The following is an 18,404-nucleotide window of genomic DNA, read 5'->3' as shown; positions in this document are numbered from 1 at the left end:
AAACACAAACGTTGTTTTGATTCGTTTCGGCCATATCAAAACAATCTGGTTGGCATTACACATGGTTTAATGTATTTCGCTGTAGATGCCAGTCTACCGTCATATGTCTCTGCAGAACCTCTAGCTATAATAGATCAACGAAGATTCCAATACATGCGAATACATAAACATTGACAAGCAGACGTTGTCGAACCGATTAGATATGAACGCCCCACAACAATTATATATTGGAAGTATTTCCCAACCGTACACTATACGATCCCTAAGAAAAACGTTTGGCTTCATACTAATAAAGATACCTAAATATGAAAATCGGTGCCGTCTGACCACGACAGACAGTGGCAACAGATAGCCCGCACTCATGCTTCGCCTATAAACATGCGTCTAACTCAACTTGCGTTCGCTGCGTTTCAGTCTTGCAATTATAACCTTCGGCAACAGGTGGCCTAGAACAGATTGATGGAGATACACGGGTAAGCTTGTCGTTGACCACGCTCAAACATTGTCTTGCGGTATAAAAGAAGGTAGAAAAACGGCCCCAGCAGTGAGAGTTGAAGGCAATGTGAGAACTCGGTACTCGCTCGTATTTACATCAGGTACCGGATCTCCAGTCGTTCGCCGAGGCGTTATTACACTCCAGACAACATTCACAGTATTAGGGTGTTATGAGTGGGGACGTATCGCGAATCGAATACTGTTTCACACGAGCGAATGTGAAACGCATAAATAAAGAGATGGTAATACGTTGGATAAATAATCTCCGTGATTGGGGGTTTTGATGGTTTCTGAGTATCACATGTTTGGTACACGTACATACTCACTACGTATTGAATTTTTTGGGATACTTACTACAGAGTCAGTCACAATCGGTTGATTTTTGTTAGCTACACTGACACTAGCGACTCTTACGTTAAGCAATCTCCAATCAGCGACATTGAGGTTGCCATCTTACAGACCTTTAAGCACTTGACTTGTATTGTAGCACCTACATAGACAATTTCCTCTATTCAGACTGATAACGCAGATATTATTTAGATTTAGATGTTTATATATGCACATAAAGCGGTCCATAAGTATAGCACACATATATGATAATATGACCATTAAACAAAAGCAAGATTTTTTGTGAATAGCTCGTCGGGTGGATAAATATTTCATTGCGTAGAATGTAATGCATATAGCTCAAAATTAAGCTGCCGGTAGATACTCGACTGCATCCGCCTTGGTTCGCCTGGATCAACTTCTGCTCGTTTCCGGTCGAAACCTTCCAATCATTTTAATTGCAGTGGCCAAATGCAGGCTTCGAGCTTAGCACTGCTGCTTGAATCGCTGCGCAAACTTTTTAGGCCAAAAAAACAAATGACTTAGGATAATTTATAGCACGATTCTCGCAATGCAATAGCAGCTCTTTCCCCTTACATATGCAGAAGGGTTCAAGTGGACTTCTATTCCAGTGTTCCTTCTATTCAAAGCTGTTTTCTAGGGGGTCAAAATTGACAACGTGGCACTCACCATGCCAGCTCTAAACAATAAGCACTATGGAGAAGGCTATTTCTCATGCAACTGAGCAGATACCCTACACAACAGTCGGCATCGAAGACGGCGTATTTTGCCCTATAACTTGAATAGACCATGCTACGATCGAGTCCGACATTTGAGTCATCCGTGGGGTCATCTCGTATGTGGGGGTCCAACAACGCTTTAAGTGTTTATGCTCTCAGTCTTTATTTTTCGATGCCTAAAATAAGGTAATTCGCACCACGAAATAGGGCTTGTACCTAAAGTTAATGGCAATATCTGGCCTTTATGTGCGTATAACCTTAATATAATCTTTTAGTGACGTTCTATATAAAAAAGGCTGAAACATTTTTTTTTTCTTAGGTCTCTTTGGAGACTTCCAGACCGTATTTAAGAGAGGCAAAAAGAAATTCTGGATCATCATAGCTGACAGCTATCCTTAGTGTCTCTACAGCTTACCGTTCGGTGCAAAAATAAATTGCTCCGAAGAAGCTCACGTTTTTCTAGGCTTTCTAGCCCCGCGCTTTTAGCTAGACGCTTTTATGTCTGCGTAAGGGACAAGGCATTTTTTTCCATTTCCAGTAAAATTGAGTTTTGCTCTAAAAAGCGGCATTGTCCTCGTTCCTTTCTCGCAACCTAACTCTGTCTGCTGTCTGCTGGTGACCTATACTGGTAACGATTAGAATAGAACAGTATTTGTCCTGGAGCAAGTGCCGATCTACAGCCGGAGAGAATCTACAACTCATCGACCTGGGCACGTCTTTGTTTTTGTACCTCTTACGAAGGACATTCGGCCCTCTCTATGAAGAGGGTTGAAGAGACATTTTTGAAGGAGCCAAACGGTTCTTATGCAGAGGTACTCTACGCTACCTTCAAGTTGTTTTTGACAAATTCATTGAGTTAAAAACACATTGCATCCACAAAACGTTGCAGACTTTTGGTCAGCTCCATCATACTCTTTGTCGGGGTGTAATCTTACCCATCATAGCTCCCTGTTCGATTTAACGTCTTGGTCCATTCGACCTAAATCTAGGTAGCGGTAGGTGGCCCTTGCTGAAGCGTTTGCACGGCTGTGCTGGTAGACTACTACTGACATCCGACGATATTTGTCTACGCGGAGCTAACTAGCAACGTTTGATCCTCGCTTGGATAAACTTTTTCGACATGACCCGTCTGCAGAGGCAACAGCCCTTTACATTGTTCTTTTAATTCTGCTGGCAAAAAATAACGCTAAGGCTGCGTTTCTTCTGGCTTAAATTTCATTCACATTAGCTGGCTATTAAAAGGCCGACCTGCTTTGCCTCTGTCCGTGATCATGCAGGGATCAATCTGAAAGAAGTGCATGTGGTAAACCAATGGTTCTGACTCAACATTCACGCTTAGAAATATTGTTCATTTAGGAAGCTTGAGCGCAGGCCACTACACAGTTACGAGGTTAGCACTCAGGGCTCTTAAAAGAGTGGGGTGGCAATCTCTACCTGGATAAAAGCCCTGCAAAAGACCCCCGACAAGGTCTGCAAAGAATGCAGGGTCTATCAATACGGGTTCCTGCGGTAGTTTCCCACAGTCGTTGTTTATGTAGTATTAAGTGTTAAAATTGTTGGACGAAGGCCAAATAGCGATTAAAATAAGAAATGGTACCTAGATGCGGTTTTTCTGCTAACTTAGGGCTTGCGTGCTGGCGTAGTATAACGGGTGGCTGAAGGCCATATTTGATCAGAGCGACTTGCCCGGCCGTAGGCTCGAAATCTTTAATAGGACTTTGAACATTTTAGGAAATGAATTAATACACGAATATTGAATATTATGTGCAAATATTGTTACTCATATTTAATCATAAAGGTCTTCTTAGTTTCGATTTTGCTTCGAATGTCAGAATACTTTGAAATGGCGCCCGCACGCTTTGGTTCTAGCTTGTTCTCTGTATGTTGTGACTTGACCTTGAACTCGTTAGATAGCAATTGTAGATTGTCTTCTAGCATTATTTGAATAGTCGAGATATGAAGAAAACGTGGCACATCTCGAGCGCCAATGATTAGTTCATATGTACATCGCATAGATATGATCCACTGCATACACTAACGTAATTATTTGCTTACCTCTCTCATCTTCATCCACAAATTCACTTGCAAGCAAAATCAAACCAACAAACAACAAAACGCAACAGCAAGCGGATCATAGAACTAAACGGTAATTCGCAGTCTGTTCAACTTAATTTATTACGGCGATTACCGCAATATCCGCAAGCGACGAGACAGGAAACACGCCCCGGAAGCAGCCCCAAAGGGACAACCTTGAAAGGCCATGATGGTTCGCCTCTCATCCCATTCAGAAAATACCCGATATAATGCCCAACTTCCCACCAATGCCTTCGATCGTTCGCGGCCTTGAACGTAAAAGAAAATGCTGTGATCTTGTCATTACTACCGTCTATACACCACAGTAACTATACTCTGTCGTTCAGTTCTGCGCTTTCTTTTTCATCCACCCCCCATCGTCCAATCCCACATACTTCTTTTGAGTCTTATACTTTCGCGTTCATCTCTAATTTCTCTGATGCAGGTTGGTCCATGGCAATATCAGAAACGCCTAAAAAGGAGCCGAGGCAAATATGCCTCACAATCAACGTGACCCACCGCCCCCGTGTAGCCCGTTTTCAAGAGACGATGGGCCGTTTGCATCATCGATGATGGGGATGTCATTGTTAATGATCCTAACCGGCACAATTAATTTACGCCAGATACCGCAAGAAAGGCAGCAGCAGATAAAAGCTACCCTAGCCATAACCTAGTATTACGACAGGCACGAGGAAGTATGAAAGCTGTTAGACCTAATCGATTTTCTGGACTTGATCGAAAAGCCCACAGGAGCTAAGCGAGTGCCGTTCTGGATTGAAAACATCGCTGAAATCGAGAGACGGATATAGAACGGGCTTGCTACGCGTACGGCAACGTACCTGTGATTCGATCAAAACCGGTGCAGTTTGCAAATGGCGAAGTTCGACACGACGCCTTTTTCTTACCGTAAAGACCAGCGGAAAAAAGATCCCCCACGGGAAAAGCACGTTCACCTACTTCATCAATCGAAATCGGTCACATTTTCAATACCGGCACCACCTGTAACAATGATATTCCTCTACCTGTACTTTGTAGAACATGATAAGGAGCTACATTTGCTTGCACTTGTTGACCGCAGGAACCTTTTTTGAAAACAGGACAAGAACAGAAAACGAAATCTTTGAGAAGCTGAAATGAATGGGCTGTGACGTCAAAGGGCAGCTCAAACGATAGCCGAACAGAGCGGCGGCTTACAAAAGTGTCGTAGTGAACAATTTGGTTCTGAATAAACTTAATAGGTAATTCTAGAAGTTAAGAAGGACATCGCCTTCATACAATAGCGACAAAGGTGAAAAAGGTATAGGCTAAGATATGGTGAAACTTAAATCCGGTCAACCGAATCTCACCAGATCAGTTGACGTTTCATAATTTTATGAACTTTGCACTTATAGAACTTTGAAGCGTTGCACTTATAGAACAAGCAACTAACATTTCACCTAATATCCTGTTCCCCCAAACGTTAGCATTCTCTAACGGACCTATAATATTTCCTGCTAATTAGTTGAGTGGCAGCTGAAATCGAACGCTTCACGCCCCTTACTGCTACCCATTTTTATCCAGTTGCACCAGTTAACGGTGCATAATTTTAGGTAAGGCTTATTGCACACATTTAGCTTTGCCGTCCAACCGTTACTTTTAGCACAATAGTCATTATTCGCATAACGTTTCAGATCTACTAGCAGCCTTCGTACCAGAAAAACATCATGGAGCCAATTACTACATATACCCCTTTCAAAAACTCGGCTAGTTACTACTTCCTGCATATATATGAACACATGTCACCTTGCGCGTATGTTGTGATGACGAAGCGCTACAGGCGTATACAAGTATCGCTATCGATGCACATAATTACGCCGTTCGTAGGGATTTTAAATTACAAAGATGTCATCGGGATATTAGTTTCGAAACTACGGGAAACGATTCGTGAAAGCGGAGAGGTCAATCAAGCAGAAGATACTAGAAATACCTGAAATTTTATTATAATTAGCAGAGAAATAAAATAGTGGGAAGAATAGCCATCGATACTCGGGGAAAACACGAAGAGCAGTAACATAAAGCAATAATTTCGTATGGTAACAATGAACGTTTCCAATCGAACATTTATCTCGATTATGATGTCATACATTATATAGGATCTCAGTCGTTCAATCATATACCTGCCATGACACTAGTTCATTCATTATCTGTAATCTCATATACGTAGGTACAACTATTAATCTAGGTTATATTATTGGCCATAGTATCTGCGAAAGCTTACTGAATGTGCAAAAAAAAAGGGGAAGCTCTTACGAAATACGAAAGACCGCAATTCAAAGCGTCGAAGTTCGATTTTCTTTCTTTTTGGCCAACGCTGCCAATGGATACAGAGACCGACAATTTAAGGTCCGCTCAGGTCAACATTTACTTAATCCTACGACACGTAGGCCTCGAACGTAAGCATAAGGGAATATGCAATCCTTCTTAGAATGCTACTAAGTTAGCTGCGTGCTTGTTTCACATTTACACCGCAGGAAAACGGCTATTGGCACCAAGTTAACAGTTGGTGGGAACTACAGATGCCGCCATAAATCAAGAAGTGAATTACTCAACACGGCTGCGGTGGGCCTACACGAAAACATACATAACCACGCTTTCGGAATAAATCTGAAAAAACTAAGATACAAACCGCGCATTTTGGCATATTCAACAACTACCGTATACACATATATAGATGAACACTCGGGATTGCACTACGAGCACTCCAATAGCAGAATGGTTTTAGCTCGGTGACTGTGACGAGAATAGAATACATAACATTGTAACTACCGTTGGACATGAGAGCGGTCAGGATCGTTAATCCATAATGTTATAATCGAATATTTACTCACGTTCACCTATTCCACAAATGTGCCTCTTCTGTCCGCACTAACGGTACGTGGCGTCCTCTGAAACTATCTATGTACACAACTCCAAAAGCCGAAGGAGCTCTCTCGATGAAATCCTTCCACAGCTCATGTGCCAAAACAAACAAAAAAACGAATGGAGCGAATTTGTTTTTTCGACTGCTCTTAAATAAATGCACACACGCGTAATTTTTGCTAGTTCGCTAAAGCAAAATTCCCTCAAATGTTCAGCTGCAATAATATTAGTAAGAGTAAAAATAGATATTAATTAAAAACAGTACACCACATCAAGCATTATTGACGACTCTTAACAGGTGGCGACAGCTGGGTCTATTTATCCGTTAGCCTCCCCAAAAATGTACTCTCCCGAAAAATTTAAATTACATTTATACCTCCATCTGTCATAAACCATCTAACTAATAAGTTGCTTCTTCGCATCCTCTTTCCGTGACTACAATCTTTATCTATTCAGTCTACTTTCGCCAGATTTCTAAACATGCAATCGCCACAAGATTCCGTACCCGATCGTATGAATCGTACTGGCCGACCCAACTGAAAAATTGAAACGAATGCCCTGCGCAGCTGCCCTAATGGCGCGGCATCAACGTCAAAAGGCGATGTCCGGCCCAAAAATTCACTGTCCAATTTATAGACAGCACATCGTTTGCCCTTTATATAAAAGCCACTCGCGTTGTTTCGTTTAGGATCTCTCGGCACAGTTGACGTGGCTCTCCTGTTGCGTCACGACCAACTTTACCTGCTTGCGCACTGCTTCGTTTATTTGGATTCCCAATGCGCTAGTGTTTATGCCTGTGCAATTACCGAAATACCATAATTAGTAATGTTATTACTAAAACAGGTCAGCAGGGATCTTATTTTGCCGGCGAACAAACAAATCCGATAGATTTATAACGTGAACTTGTAGGCGACGCTCGATACCCGAACAGTGTCTCCGTGGACCGTACTGTTGGGGTATCGATGATGATGATTAGTGCGTAATCGCCCTCCTCTAGTCAGAATCACAACAAGTCAGACCTGTTGAATCCGAAATACGTCAATGAGGGCCCGGCCGTTTTGTTGTACAACGCAGGCACGTATTAGGCATACATAACACTGGACAGTCTGCGGGCACTGTTTGAACGATGCCCGTTACGACGACACGTCTTTTTCAATCGACACACTTTTTTCAAATACAGGCGTTTTTTTTTTTTTTCGATTCAGTGCTCTCGTCCTTTCCACTTTATGGATGTTCAAATGAAATTAGAGTTATTTTTCCCGGTATTCAAGCATCTAGAAATTACTTCATACAAATAAGATTAGGTTTACTTTCACTCCATTTTCTTCCACTGTTTTTGTGGCTTCCTGCGCACACTCATAATAAAGCACAGCCATGCGGCTAATGAAAGTTCCATAGTTTTTATGTAGTGTAACAAAGCAGTTTATTGACGACTGCTATGAATCAAAAATCTATCTGAATTGCTAAGAAAGCGATTTCCAGTGACGTTTGATTTAGCTTAAGTTACATTCAACGCAAAGCAGAGTTTTTCGTTCGTACATGTCGCAATATAAAGGTCCCCCGTTTTCTGATAACCATTAGTCGGTGTATGCTATCTTGTTCACTGCAACAAAACGACATAGCCAAGCGTCAACAGCAAATTTATTCCTGTCAGCCAACATGTCCTGTTATGGAATACGGAAGACCTCGCGGCGAACACCGCGTCGACGACTATCGGTGCACGCAGTGAATAGCATTTTTTAATTACTAAAAATTATAGCAAAATGTATTGCAAATTGCACCATGTTATTGCTTTTCTTTGAAAGTAGCAACGTTAAATGTCGCACAGAGTCTAATTATTTCTTACGTCTTTATAATTTCGCATCAATCATGAATCACGTCAATCAAGGCTAGTGATGCACACATGCATACACATTCGTGCGTACCCGGCTAAGAGGATTACTCGCTGATAAGACCAACGAGTCAGATGCTTTTCCTATTACCCCCTGTGCTAATATTACAGAACAAAGTAAATCTATTCTGGCTAAATGTGCAGAAAACCTGTATCATTTTACCCCGTTAAGAAGTCGAACAAAAAAAAAACCTGTGAAACAGTGAGCGATTGTAAATCAAATGTGAACACGAGAGGATGATGCAGCTAGTATAAGACCTGGTCAGCTAAACAACAAACAACCTCACTATACACTATACTATTTACAGCAAAAAAAAGCAAGTGTGTAATGCCTGTCTATAATTAGAATGGATATTGCATGTGCGTCTTTATCTGTTTATTCCCGGTTTTGTGTATCTTCGCGCGTCAAGCCCTCTCCTATCGCACAACCCCAAACTACTCCACGATCTATAACGGTATAAAATCGAACACTCACGAGTAGTTTAGCTACGGCTCTGGCGAACGGTACGACGTACTCGAAGCTGGCTTGCATACTCTCGGCGGGGCAGCTGTGAAACACTTTGCAGAAAAGCGGGAGCATGTTGTACAGTTTTAACTGCTGCTCGGCCTGAGTGAGTGGCTCTGAGGGTTCGGCCAATTCACCATAAAGCTTATTCAGATGGGTCAAGCCAAGGGCATCCTGTGGGTCCTGGTTTGCCAGCGGCGGGGGCCCCGCACCCCCACCACCAAGTAATTTCTTCATGTAGTTCATTACGGGGCCACTCGTGCCGTTGCGCTAGTGCTAGCCAGTGCACACACGAATGCTGCAACTTTTCCAGTTGGAGTCGTCGCGGTATGACGAGGGGGAGTTGTTTGTTAAACAGTTTCCTCCGCTTCCTGGCTTGTTCTATCTTTCTATGTATATATGCTCACGCCAACAATATCACGGGGTGATCGACTAACTGCGCTAATACAATAACGCACATCTTCTACAGGACCCCGATTCACCTAGTTCTGCTTTCCGCACACACATGTATTTTTTTTTCGCTAATAACATATATCTATATATATATATATATATATATATATATATATATATCGCTTCTACAAGCCAAACACACGGCAAATTACGATGATTCGATAGATTGTTACGGTAGGGCAGTGGCGGAAGTGACGGTGCTAATAGTGCTAGACACCCTACGGCGTTTGTGGACGCGTATCTAGAGAACGGTGGGTTTCTGCCGTGTCCTTAGGGAAAGGAGAATAGTTGTTTGACGTTTCTTCTTGTTCCGTTCGGACATACGTCGATGATGAAGTTATGCGAGTGCGCGTGTTGTTGCCGTAGCTATGATCCAAGCCACCCCCCTGACGTGAGGTTGTCGTCACTTAACGGAGACACGACGGCAACTTTTCATGCCCATCTCCCAGTCAGTGTTCTGTCTACTGTGAATCGACACATAGCGATCTTCGACAAATCTTCCGTACCTGCCGAACTTCCTCATTCCAGAATCCGATCGCTAACCGATTACCCTTATTCTGCTCTTGTTGCCACACTAGAGTCGTTCGACCTGCTGCGTTGTTTCATTTGACTTACGCAGTCTCATCGTCAGCGTCATCAGTAACATGAGATTCAAATATAGATACAAACAATTTTCACTTAATTGTTAAAGATGCAGAAGTCCCTTAAGCGATGGCCTGTACCTGTTATTGTCGTTATTTTTGGATTTGACAGCAACCAAACTAAGAACGATGTGTTTTTTCCACTTTTACTTGCGCTGCGGAGCATACGGAATTCACTTCCACTTCACTGTATTCAATAATGATTTAATTTACCCCTAACCCTTCACACAAATGCGCATGTTCGCTGTCCCCTTCACAATCACTGGTTGCTTTTGTTCGTTGATAATAGCAATTTATCACTTGATTGATAATTGCAAGTGGATTCTACCAGATACGATTTCGCTCGGGGAATATCGTCGTCGTCAACTTGTGGCTGTTCGTCGACAAGCCCGCATAGGCAGTTGGGGGTACTGCTGCCGCCAGCAAAACGACTTCTTCTATACAGTTCTACCAGGACCCTCATGGGCTTCAGTTTGTGAAAGACGTATACACGGATTACTGCGGTACTTCGCGTCACCAACAATTTTCTCATACGTCCTGACCTGCCTAGTTCCGAAACGCCATAAAACCGACCACACTACCAAAACCGGATATGTGTGTTTGTTGTTTATGAAATATCTTCACGGCCAATCCAGTCACGAATAGCGGTTTCTGCAGCACGAATCTCCGCATTAAACTGCATCATCAGCGCAGGGCCGTGAATCGGTACTGTACTCCCTTGTTTTGTTTTTCATCTGCGAGCGTCTTTTCATTCGTCCGCACTTGATTCGCTAATACCATCCTGCTCAGCTGTTTGCAGACGCAGCGCTGATATCACAGTAGATTTACTATCGTTTGCCCTTCTTTGATGATGCGCTTTGTCGTTCTACAGCGTTACCCCCTACCCATTTAGAAGGCAGCGTGAGAGCGCGAAAGACGTAACAGGGTTAGAAAGAGTTGAGCCGCCGCTGTTGATGCTGCTCGCTCAGTGGCTTGAACGGTTCGCCCTTGCAACCCCCTGCCACCTAGCCTAGCTCGTTCTAGAGGGCTCTGTGTAAGTGACAGGTTCTGCAATAGGTGTTTACAACGGCGAGCTCTCGCAAAAAGACTGAACGGGAGAGTTTTGGTTTTTGACACGAATCTATTGGTTGTGAAACACCGTTCCTATGAAAGTTACTATTATTGTTGTTGTTCTTGCGATCGAGTTGCAGCACGGACTTTACTGCTGTTTCCGTACAAGCTGCAGCTGGAGCAGCAGCAGCAGTTAACTCCGGACGAACACTTCTTTCTCAGTGATCAATTCAAGGTGTGGTCAAAGCAATAATGACGAAGATGTGCTTATATCATCATGGGCTGCTACAGTTCTCTTTACCATAGTGTGGTAGCACCGTAGAATATGTCATTGATGTTTCGGTGGCCACGCACAGTTCAGTATTACTACTCGGCTGCTTAACCGTTGCTCAATGCGAGCGGCTGTCAAGTAACTGGTTATTTGTTATCTTCTGCCAGATAACAGCTAGCTACCTCTTTGTTGTTTGAATGAACAGTCGCTGGCAGTATGACGGATGCTTCCGTTCGGGAAAAAGGGGGCGATTATGCCCAGAAAGCCAATTTCGGCTATCTCAGCAGCAGCCGCAGCAATCTAGGATGCTGTGACGACAACCGTTCTCACCGTTAACAACAACAACAACAACAACAATAACGACAATGAAAAAACAACAGTGTACTACGACATTTGGCAAAAACTCTGGCTAAAAAACTCGCTCTAACACAACAGTAGGAGATGTCCGCTCGATTTACTGAAGCTACTGCCGCTGCTGTTATTGCATGGCTAGGGCTCGTACAATCAACTGGTTGAATTGATCGAACATTTGTCCCCTCCGTCCAGTCGTGCTACCATTACTTCGAGTATCAATGGGCTAGAAAGTGCGCGAATAGAACACAATGTGTCGTGCAGAGTTCACGAGCGTGCGGCTGTGTCTTCTTTTCTATGTAGCGGCATTTACGAGGAGCGTCCTGCAATCCCGTTTCCTGCTAGCTAGCTCGAATCGTCTTTCGCAGTCCCATCGTTTCTGCCCATTATCTTCTACGAGAGCAGCTCTGCTGACCAGTATCGACCAGCCAGCCATTCATTAATGTCGGCAGCCTTCCAGCTTCTCCATGTACGGATCCACTATATTTTTTTGTCACAGCAGCAGCAGCAGCAGTGCTACGAACGGCACAGGCGCATCTGCACACTCACGCACACCAATGTATACACCTACTCCGACACAGCGAACCCAAGCCATGATCGATGACACGCACACCTTCCGTTTGCTTCCTTCACGCTAACTGGAACACTACAAGATGTCGTAGTGATAATAATCACAGTGCATAACTAAATCGTGTCAGCCGATCCACCGATAGCAGCGGCGACTGCAGCTTTCGACAACAGCAGAAGCCGCAGTCAACCCATCCCAATCAGCGTTCGTAATGGCTTCACACAAAACCCATCGACGGCAGTCACCAGCAGCAATAGCTACGGCCACTGTCACGATCCAAGCAATCCGTCTTCACCCCTCCTCCGCACTCCGCTGCAGCGACGGCAGCAGCGGAGCTGTCTCTAAGAGCTCCGGCAGCTAAAAGAGTGCGATTCACTTGGTAGCGGCGGCGGTCGCAGCAGCACAGAGCAGAGACGATCAGTAGCTGCAGTAACTGCTGCCCTGACTGTAGTCAAACGCAGCAGCAGGGAGACGAGTAAACCAGTCGGAGCGGCAGAGCTATACGGCAGTAGAAAGGCATCAAGCCATCCGCCCAACTAGCATAGCAGCTAGTATTTAAAGATAGCAGCATGGAGACAGTCAACAAACAGACGGCAACGCCGACAGCAGCAGCAGCAGCAGCGGCGGCGGCGGCGGCGGCGGCGGCGACGGACAGACTCTGCTCGTTATGCACCACATCACACAACTCCCTATCCGTCTCTCTGTACTCGACACGCTTCCAATAATACCGCGATCGCTGGGCTGGTATCGCGGCCGACACGGCCTACTTTGTCGCCCCTTCTCTCTCTTTCTTTCTGGAGCACTGACAGCAGCAGCACCAGTAGTAGAGCCAGCGCCGAACAGATACAAAGCAGAGACACAAATATAGTAGGGGCGCAGGTGTTCAGCATGGAAAGAAAGCGGAGCAGAAGACCCTTTAGTTACAGCTGGCAATAGAGCCGGCGAAGAGAAAGAAAATACACGCCACGATATAGCCACACGGTTTCGTCGTTGGTTCTTCTTCGGTTCGGTACCGAAAAGTTGACAGGTAGCCGGGGTACAGCGGGATGTCAAGCTGGTAGCGCCCACTTTCTCTCTCTCTCTGTCTACCTTTACCTTCTATCACACGAGCAGTGGCGAAGTGGCGAGTGGATGCAGCCGCGTGGAAAAACGACAGACCGATTCTCTTCCCGCGCGAGGCTTCCGTTTACTCACCGAGTGGCGAACGCTCCTGTGCTCTGCGTCGAGCGGTGCTGTGCTTTGCTCCGAAGGAGTCTGACAAGTGAACTTAGCAGGAAAGGAGCACTGTTGAAAGTAAAGGAAAAAGATAAAGGGAAGAGTCCAACCCCGCGAAATTTTGAGCTTTTATTTTTTGTTTTGTCAATAGTGACGACTAGATTATAGATACGACCAAAATTTTATAGCATTTTATAAGCATACATTAAAAATCCTTCTTTAATTAAAAAAATTAATATGGATTTTACATTAAAAAAAGTCATTCTGTTATGCAATTTATATATTCATATTGCCTATGTCAGCATGGATCGCATTCATCTATTTCGTTACGAAATATTCTGTAAGGATTTCTCGCTGTCTAGCAGCAATTCCGTTACTGTAAATTTATTTTTTCTTTTTAAATAAAGGAAGTTTTTAAAAATAAACTAACTCTTTTGAAAATCTAACTAAACATTCTGGAAACCTCTATTTCATTTATTTTTTCTCTTCGTTAAAATCTACAAGACCATAGGGTTAATAGTTAAAATACAAACTATTAAGTTAGAATTGTCAAATTAAAAACCACAAAACTCATGATTTCATTTGGATTAACAATCTGTAACAGTAACAATCTCCTACCAGTACATTCTCTCCTTGATTCCATATGTAGATCCCTCTACGTGAAAGAAACTTGAAAAAACTAGTTTTGAACGAATTAATTAATTTCTGTCCTAAAAGCTACTGAGAAGTTTTCCATTTGGCTTTCGAAATATTCTAGTTTTAACTTTGGTTACTTGCTTAATCTTTAAAATTATAAGTATGCACTCAAACTGCTCACAGATGTATGCAAAACTCACATCTTCAACTCAACAGTCGCATTTCTACAACAATGGCTTTACTTAAAATGAATGGCCATTTGAGTTTTGCGTGTTAAGTTGCTTACTTGATTTAACCACACCGGGCGGAGTGATCTCTACAAAACTTAGTAATGATTTCCCTTAAATGCAGCGAACTATCTGATTCATAATTTTTCCCATAACAGAGATTTCATGAGCTGGCTACAGCCGTAGTTTGATAGCTAATTTATGGGTTGTGCAAGTCAGGGATCGCTAGTCTGGCCTATTATCAGAGAATAGATACAAATTCTATAAAAAATAAAAGAAGTTAAAGATTCAACTGGCATTTTCTTTTTCCAAAAAAAATTTCCATTCTATCACCAGATGAAACATTTTAAGAGGAAATTTTAATCTACGTCAGTACCAGTAGACAGTCTAATATTTCCTATTGCAATATTTATGTATAACATACCATTTTTAAGCTGAGTGAGAAAGCTACCTTATTCGACGCGTCGAACATTCTTAAAGTTTCTTTGTTGCAAAGTCTTATTTGCCCTTTATTACCAAAATGAAACTACATTACATATCTTGTACATATCCAAAAGCTGAATAATCCTTCCCGTTGCTTTTTCAGAAGAACCCACGACGCTAAAAATGACGTACATATATGAAGGGTTTGACTACTACCAGTAAAGGTGGTTAAATCAGCTATGACTTAATTTGTGAAAGACTTACAGTCCGATTGAGGACAGCATATTCAGTAAGACTCTCCTCGACGAGGCCAGAACTTCAACTGATAACGAACTGAGCTTATGACGTAAGTTACTTTTCTAAAGGTTCAATTAGATTAAATTGAATTTCTCAGTAAGTGACAAATTTAAATCACTGGATTCCTGCAATGTTGAAGTGACCGACAAAATCATGCTTTCTGAGCTATTAAATTTATTAAGGAGACAATCAGAAACGTACGGAACTGCTAGTTATTGCTCACCGTTCCTCCTGCTATAGTGACACGAATTACTTCAATAATAATAATATTAATATCGAGTTTCTACGATGCCTTTGAACATGTAGAATTTTTGCACACATTGATTTTATCAACATGAGACGCCTATTAACAGCGTGTAAAAATATGAAACAGGACTATATCTTCTAGCCACAATACCCTGTTTCTTCATAACTTACTAAACAATATTTTCGCCTCCGAGTGCGACTATACTTCCCAGAATACATAATCACCACCGTTTCTGAACAATGATAATAATTATTAATATTATCAAAACGTAATATATCAAATAGCTTACCTAGATAAACATTTTCAATCCCATACTATATACATATTTATTGTAGCGCATCCTGTTGGCGTTAATCCTTGATAATGTGTTTATTGATTTTCTTTCTTTTAATTCCTACCATGGAGCTTTTACTGTTTTTTACCTGACTGGCCCCAGCTTTTCTTCGTCTACTTTTACTCTGACGTGCTTCCTGTTCTTTCAACTCCTGAGCCTTCTGTTTACGTTTGTTGCGTTTCTTTGCTCTCTTATTAAGTGCAGCCTTGATCGGCTGTATCTGCACGCTGAAATCCTTCAGTTCTTCAGAAATTTGTTTGAGGCGAATCTGCAAAATGACAGTTGAATGCATAACCTATTAAGAACGATGTAATAAATGAATGAACGTAGATATTATGATTGGAGGAAATCGTCTGCTATTGTTGCCGCTGAAACTAGAAACTTGCCGCTAGAAAGCTGAACTTCCAACCGTTGCTTGTTGTATCCGACATTGACTTGGCTCGTCATTGCGCTATTTGTAATGTTACGGAATACGTAATCAAATACGATGAACATACAAATGAAGGCGAAACGTCCAGACAAACAAATGCATTAATGTAAGAAAAACTCAACGAAATACATGAAGGAAGGGTCCATTAGCTTGACCGGATTCTATTTGACTACCGTTGAATTTACTTTGTTGATTAAGGTTGCCGATGAAACAAATCGATGGAGACTTTACGCCTATTCTTTCTGTGCTCGGCTAAAATGGCCGACTTTCAAAGGACCTATTGTTCTCACAACTGAACGTAGAGTTTAGTCAATGTTCTGTATAGTCAATTTGTCGATCAACAACGTTTATAAAATGAAAGAACATATTTTACTTTAATGCTCAGATCAAAAATGTTAGCATTGAAAAAATGTAACAAAAGATCAAATTAACCAGAAGTGATAGGCGTTGCTTAGTGTTGATGATCTCTTGAATTTTGGATAAAAGCTGTGTCCTCTCAGTGCCGATATCCGCGCTAGCGCATTTTAGTCACAATTTTAACTACTTACTCTCTTAGAAACTGGCTCTTCACTTAATACTAGATAAGCACAGGTTATGTTAGAATATTTTGGTATTTTGCGTATATTTTTTACTTTATTTTGCGTTCATTTCTTCATAGAGTAAATAGTTATTAAAATAAACTACATAATGGTTCCAGTACCTTCCGTTGATCGCTGACACTTCCGCCTGCTATTGTCTGGGTTTCATTCGTAATTCCTGCACTATCCCCAAAATCCATGTCGTCTTCATTGCTATTATCGCATTCCGCGTCGACACCAAGGTCCTGTACTGCACTATAGGCATCATCAAGCTCAGTAATTGTCACAGTATGTTCACCACAGTCGATTGTTTCGCTCTAGATATTGTATAAGTAGACGGAATTTGCCGAAAGGACATATATCATTGAATTATCTTAAGAAATTTTTCGAGGAGCTCTAATGTCCATGAGTAAAATTAAGTATCTTTGTATGATTGATGGCAATATCGTAAGTGGTATATATATATATATATATATATATATATATGTATGAGTTTCGATGCTTGAAAACAATAAGGGCTGCATTATCCTGTAAGCTTAGACAACCTGTTGTTTGTAACACCTACCTGGCCTGCCAAGGTCTCAAGATTTTGAGGATCCTGCAGTTTAATGCCGCCCTCACGGACGATATCCGCTATTATGGTGCGTTTTTCCTCGAGAAGCTTTTTCCGTTGACCCTCGAGACGCCCAAGAGTTTTCTCCTTGGCCTTGCGCTGACGCTCTTTTTTTCGCTTCGAAAATCCGGACAGAAATTCTCGACGCTCGTTTTCGTCGAACATCAGCACGATCTTTTTTTCCTTTTTGCGTTGCTGCTTTGATTTACCCATATTGAATTTTTGTTAGAATTTGCTTGAAGTGTTTCTTTACCTGTAAAAAAGCACCGATGCGTAAAGTAAATTTGGGGTTCATCTCAGTCGAAGGGTGTGTAACTACGGTATAGAAACAATAATAATAATAATAATAATAGTCATGCTGCTAAAAAATATTATTTATTAATATGCAAAATTATCAAAAAATGCTGTTATCAATGAAAAAACGATACAACAATTAAATATTGCCGTAGGCAAGATAATTTAACTTTTAATACATGCAAACCACTAACCTGGCTACTACGTCTTTTTGTTTTTGTTGTTGTTGTTGTTGAGATTGACGTTAATGTGCAATTACGTTTTCATGCATTACGTCGTACAAAAGGATTAACTTTAATGATCAACTTAAATTGGCATCTAGAACAAAAACGCTAGTTTTCATGTATATAAATGATATCTAAAGACACGTGACCAGTTTTTCTTCCCGCTGCACTTGGCATGTATTCAAGCAGTTTGTTAATTTTCAATTCAATTCAATTCAATAGGTAATATGTCTCTACCTCAGGATAGTTAACGAACAACGGTTATTACAGTCAACATCCGAATTATCATTGCCGCATAAACGTTGAAAAGTATTGCATATAATTCAATTGTCTGGATATAGTTTTTTTCTATAAAGTCCACAGATAACTGTTTAACGAACGGTCCATACCTCTGCGCTAGCTTCTTTTAGTACCTGCGAAGAATCTCAACACAAAAACACGCGTACTAATCTATAATGGTAATAAAGTTAACGTCACGTTTACCACTTTGAATTTGAGGATGCACTTATTTACGAGCGCCGCGCGCACGCTTCGACAGACCAAAACAATGGCACACGCGCTGCTGGCCACAGGAACAGATCTTGGCTCTATATGCCATACTCAAAACTACTCGCCTAAACACG

At 41.9% G+C, this 18,404-nt stretch overlaps 2 protein-coding genes across 8 annotated transcripts in view; both read right to left on the bottom strand.

Annotated features, from left to right (window-relative positions):
* The window catches only part of bchs (WD repeat and FYVE domain containing 3 bchs), a 71,304-nt gene extending 56,230 nt beyond the window's left edge, over positions 1 to 15,074 (bottom strand). For 4 of the 5 annotated variants that reach the window (XR_002670288.2, XR_015324287.1, XR_002670287.2 and 1 more), the window contains exon 1: positions 8,900 to 15,074. Coding sequence is in view for 1 of the 5 variants with exons in the window: in XM_022788079.2 (XP_022643814.1) it covers positions 8,900 to 9,175 (276 nt within the window). In the remaining 4 variants the exon portion in view is untranslated. Of the gene's footprint in view, positions 1 to 6,502; positions 8,095 to 8,899 lie in introns of those variants that run through there. The other variant, XM_086984286.1, reaches the window with a different exon arrangement.
* A 141-nt stretch (positions 15,075 to 15,215) lies between these two features.
* On the bottom strand, positions 15,216 to 18,388 carry vito (nucleolar protein viriato). Of its 3 annotated transcripts, XM_022788112.2 has the most exons (5): positions 18,171 to 18,347; positions 17,752 to 17,764; positions 17,216 to 17,516; positions 16,773 to 16,967; positions 15,216 to 15,910 (listed from the first exon to the last, which is right to left on the bottom strand). In XM_022788112.2, exons 3-5 carry the CDS (start codon positions 17,474 to 17,476, stop codon positions 15,659 to 15,661), a joined length of 708 nt encoding a protein of 235 aa, XP_022643847.1. In that variant the 5' UTR covers positions 17,477 to 17,516; positions 17,752 to 17,764; positions 18,171 to 18,347; the 3' UTR covers positions 15,216 to 15,658. The 3 variants fall into 3 exon arrangements, with proteins under 3 accessions (XP_022643847.1, XP_022643849.1, XP_022643846.1); XM_022788114.2 differs by lacking the exon at positions 17,752 to 17,764 and having other exon boundaries at positions 18,265 to 18,388; XM_022788111.2 differs by lacking the exon at positions 17,752 to 17,764.
* Positions 18,389 to 18,404: the final 16 nt, after the last annotated feature.

The sequence above is a fragment of the Varroa destructor genome, unplaced genomic scaffold (genome assembly GCF_002443255.2).
Source record: "Varroa destructor unplaced genomic scaffold, Vdes_3.0 BEIS01000001.1, whole genome shotgun sequence".
Classification (NCBI taxonomy): Eukaryota; Metazoa; Arthropoda; class Arachnida; order Mesostigmata; family Varroidae; genus Varroa; species Varroa destructor.
The sequence above is the reverse complement of the archived record's forward strand: the minus strand, read 5'-3'. Positions and strand labels throughout refer to the sequence as shown.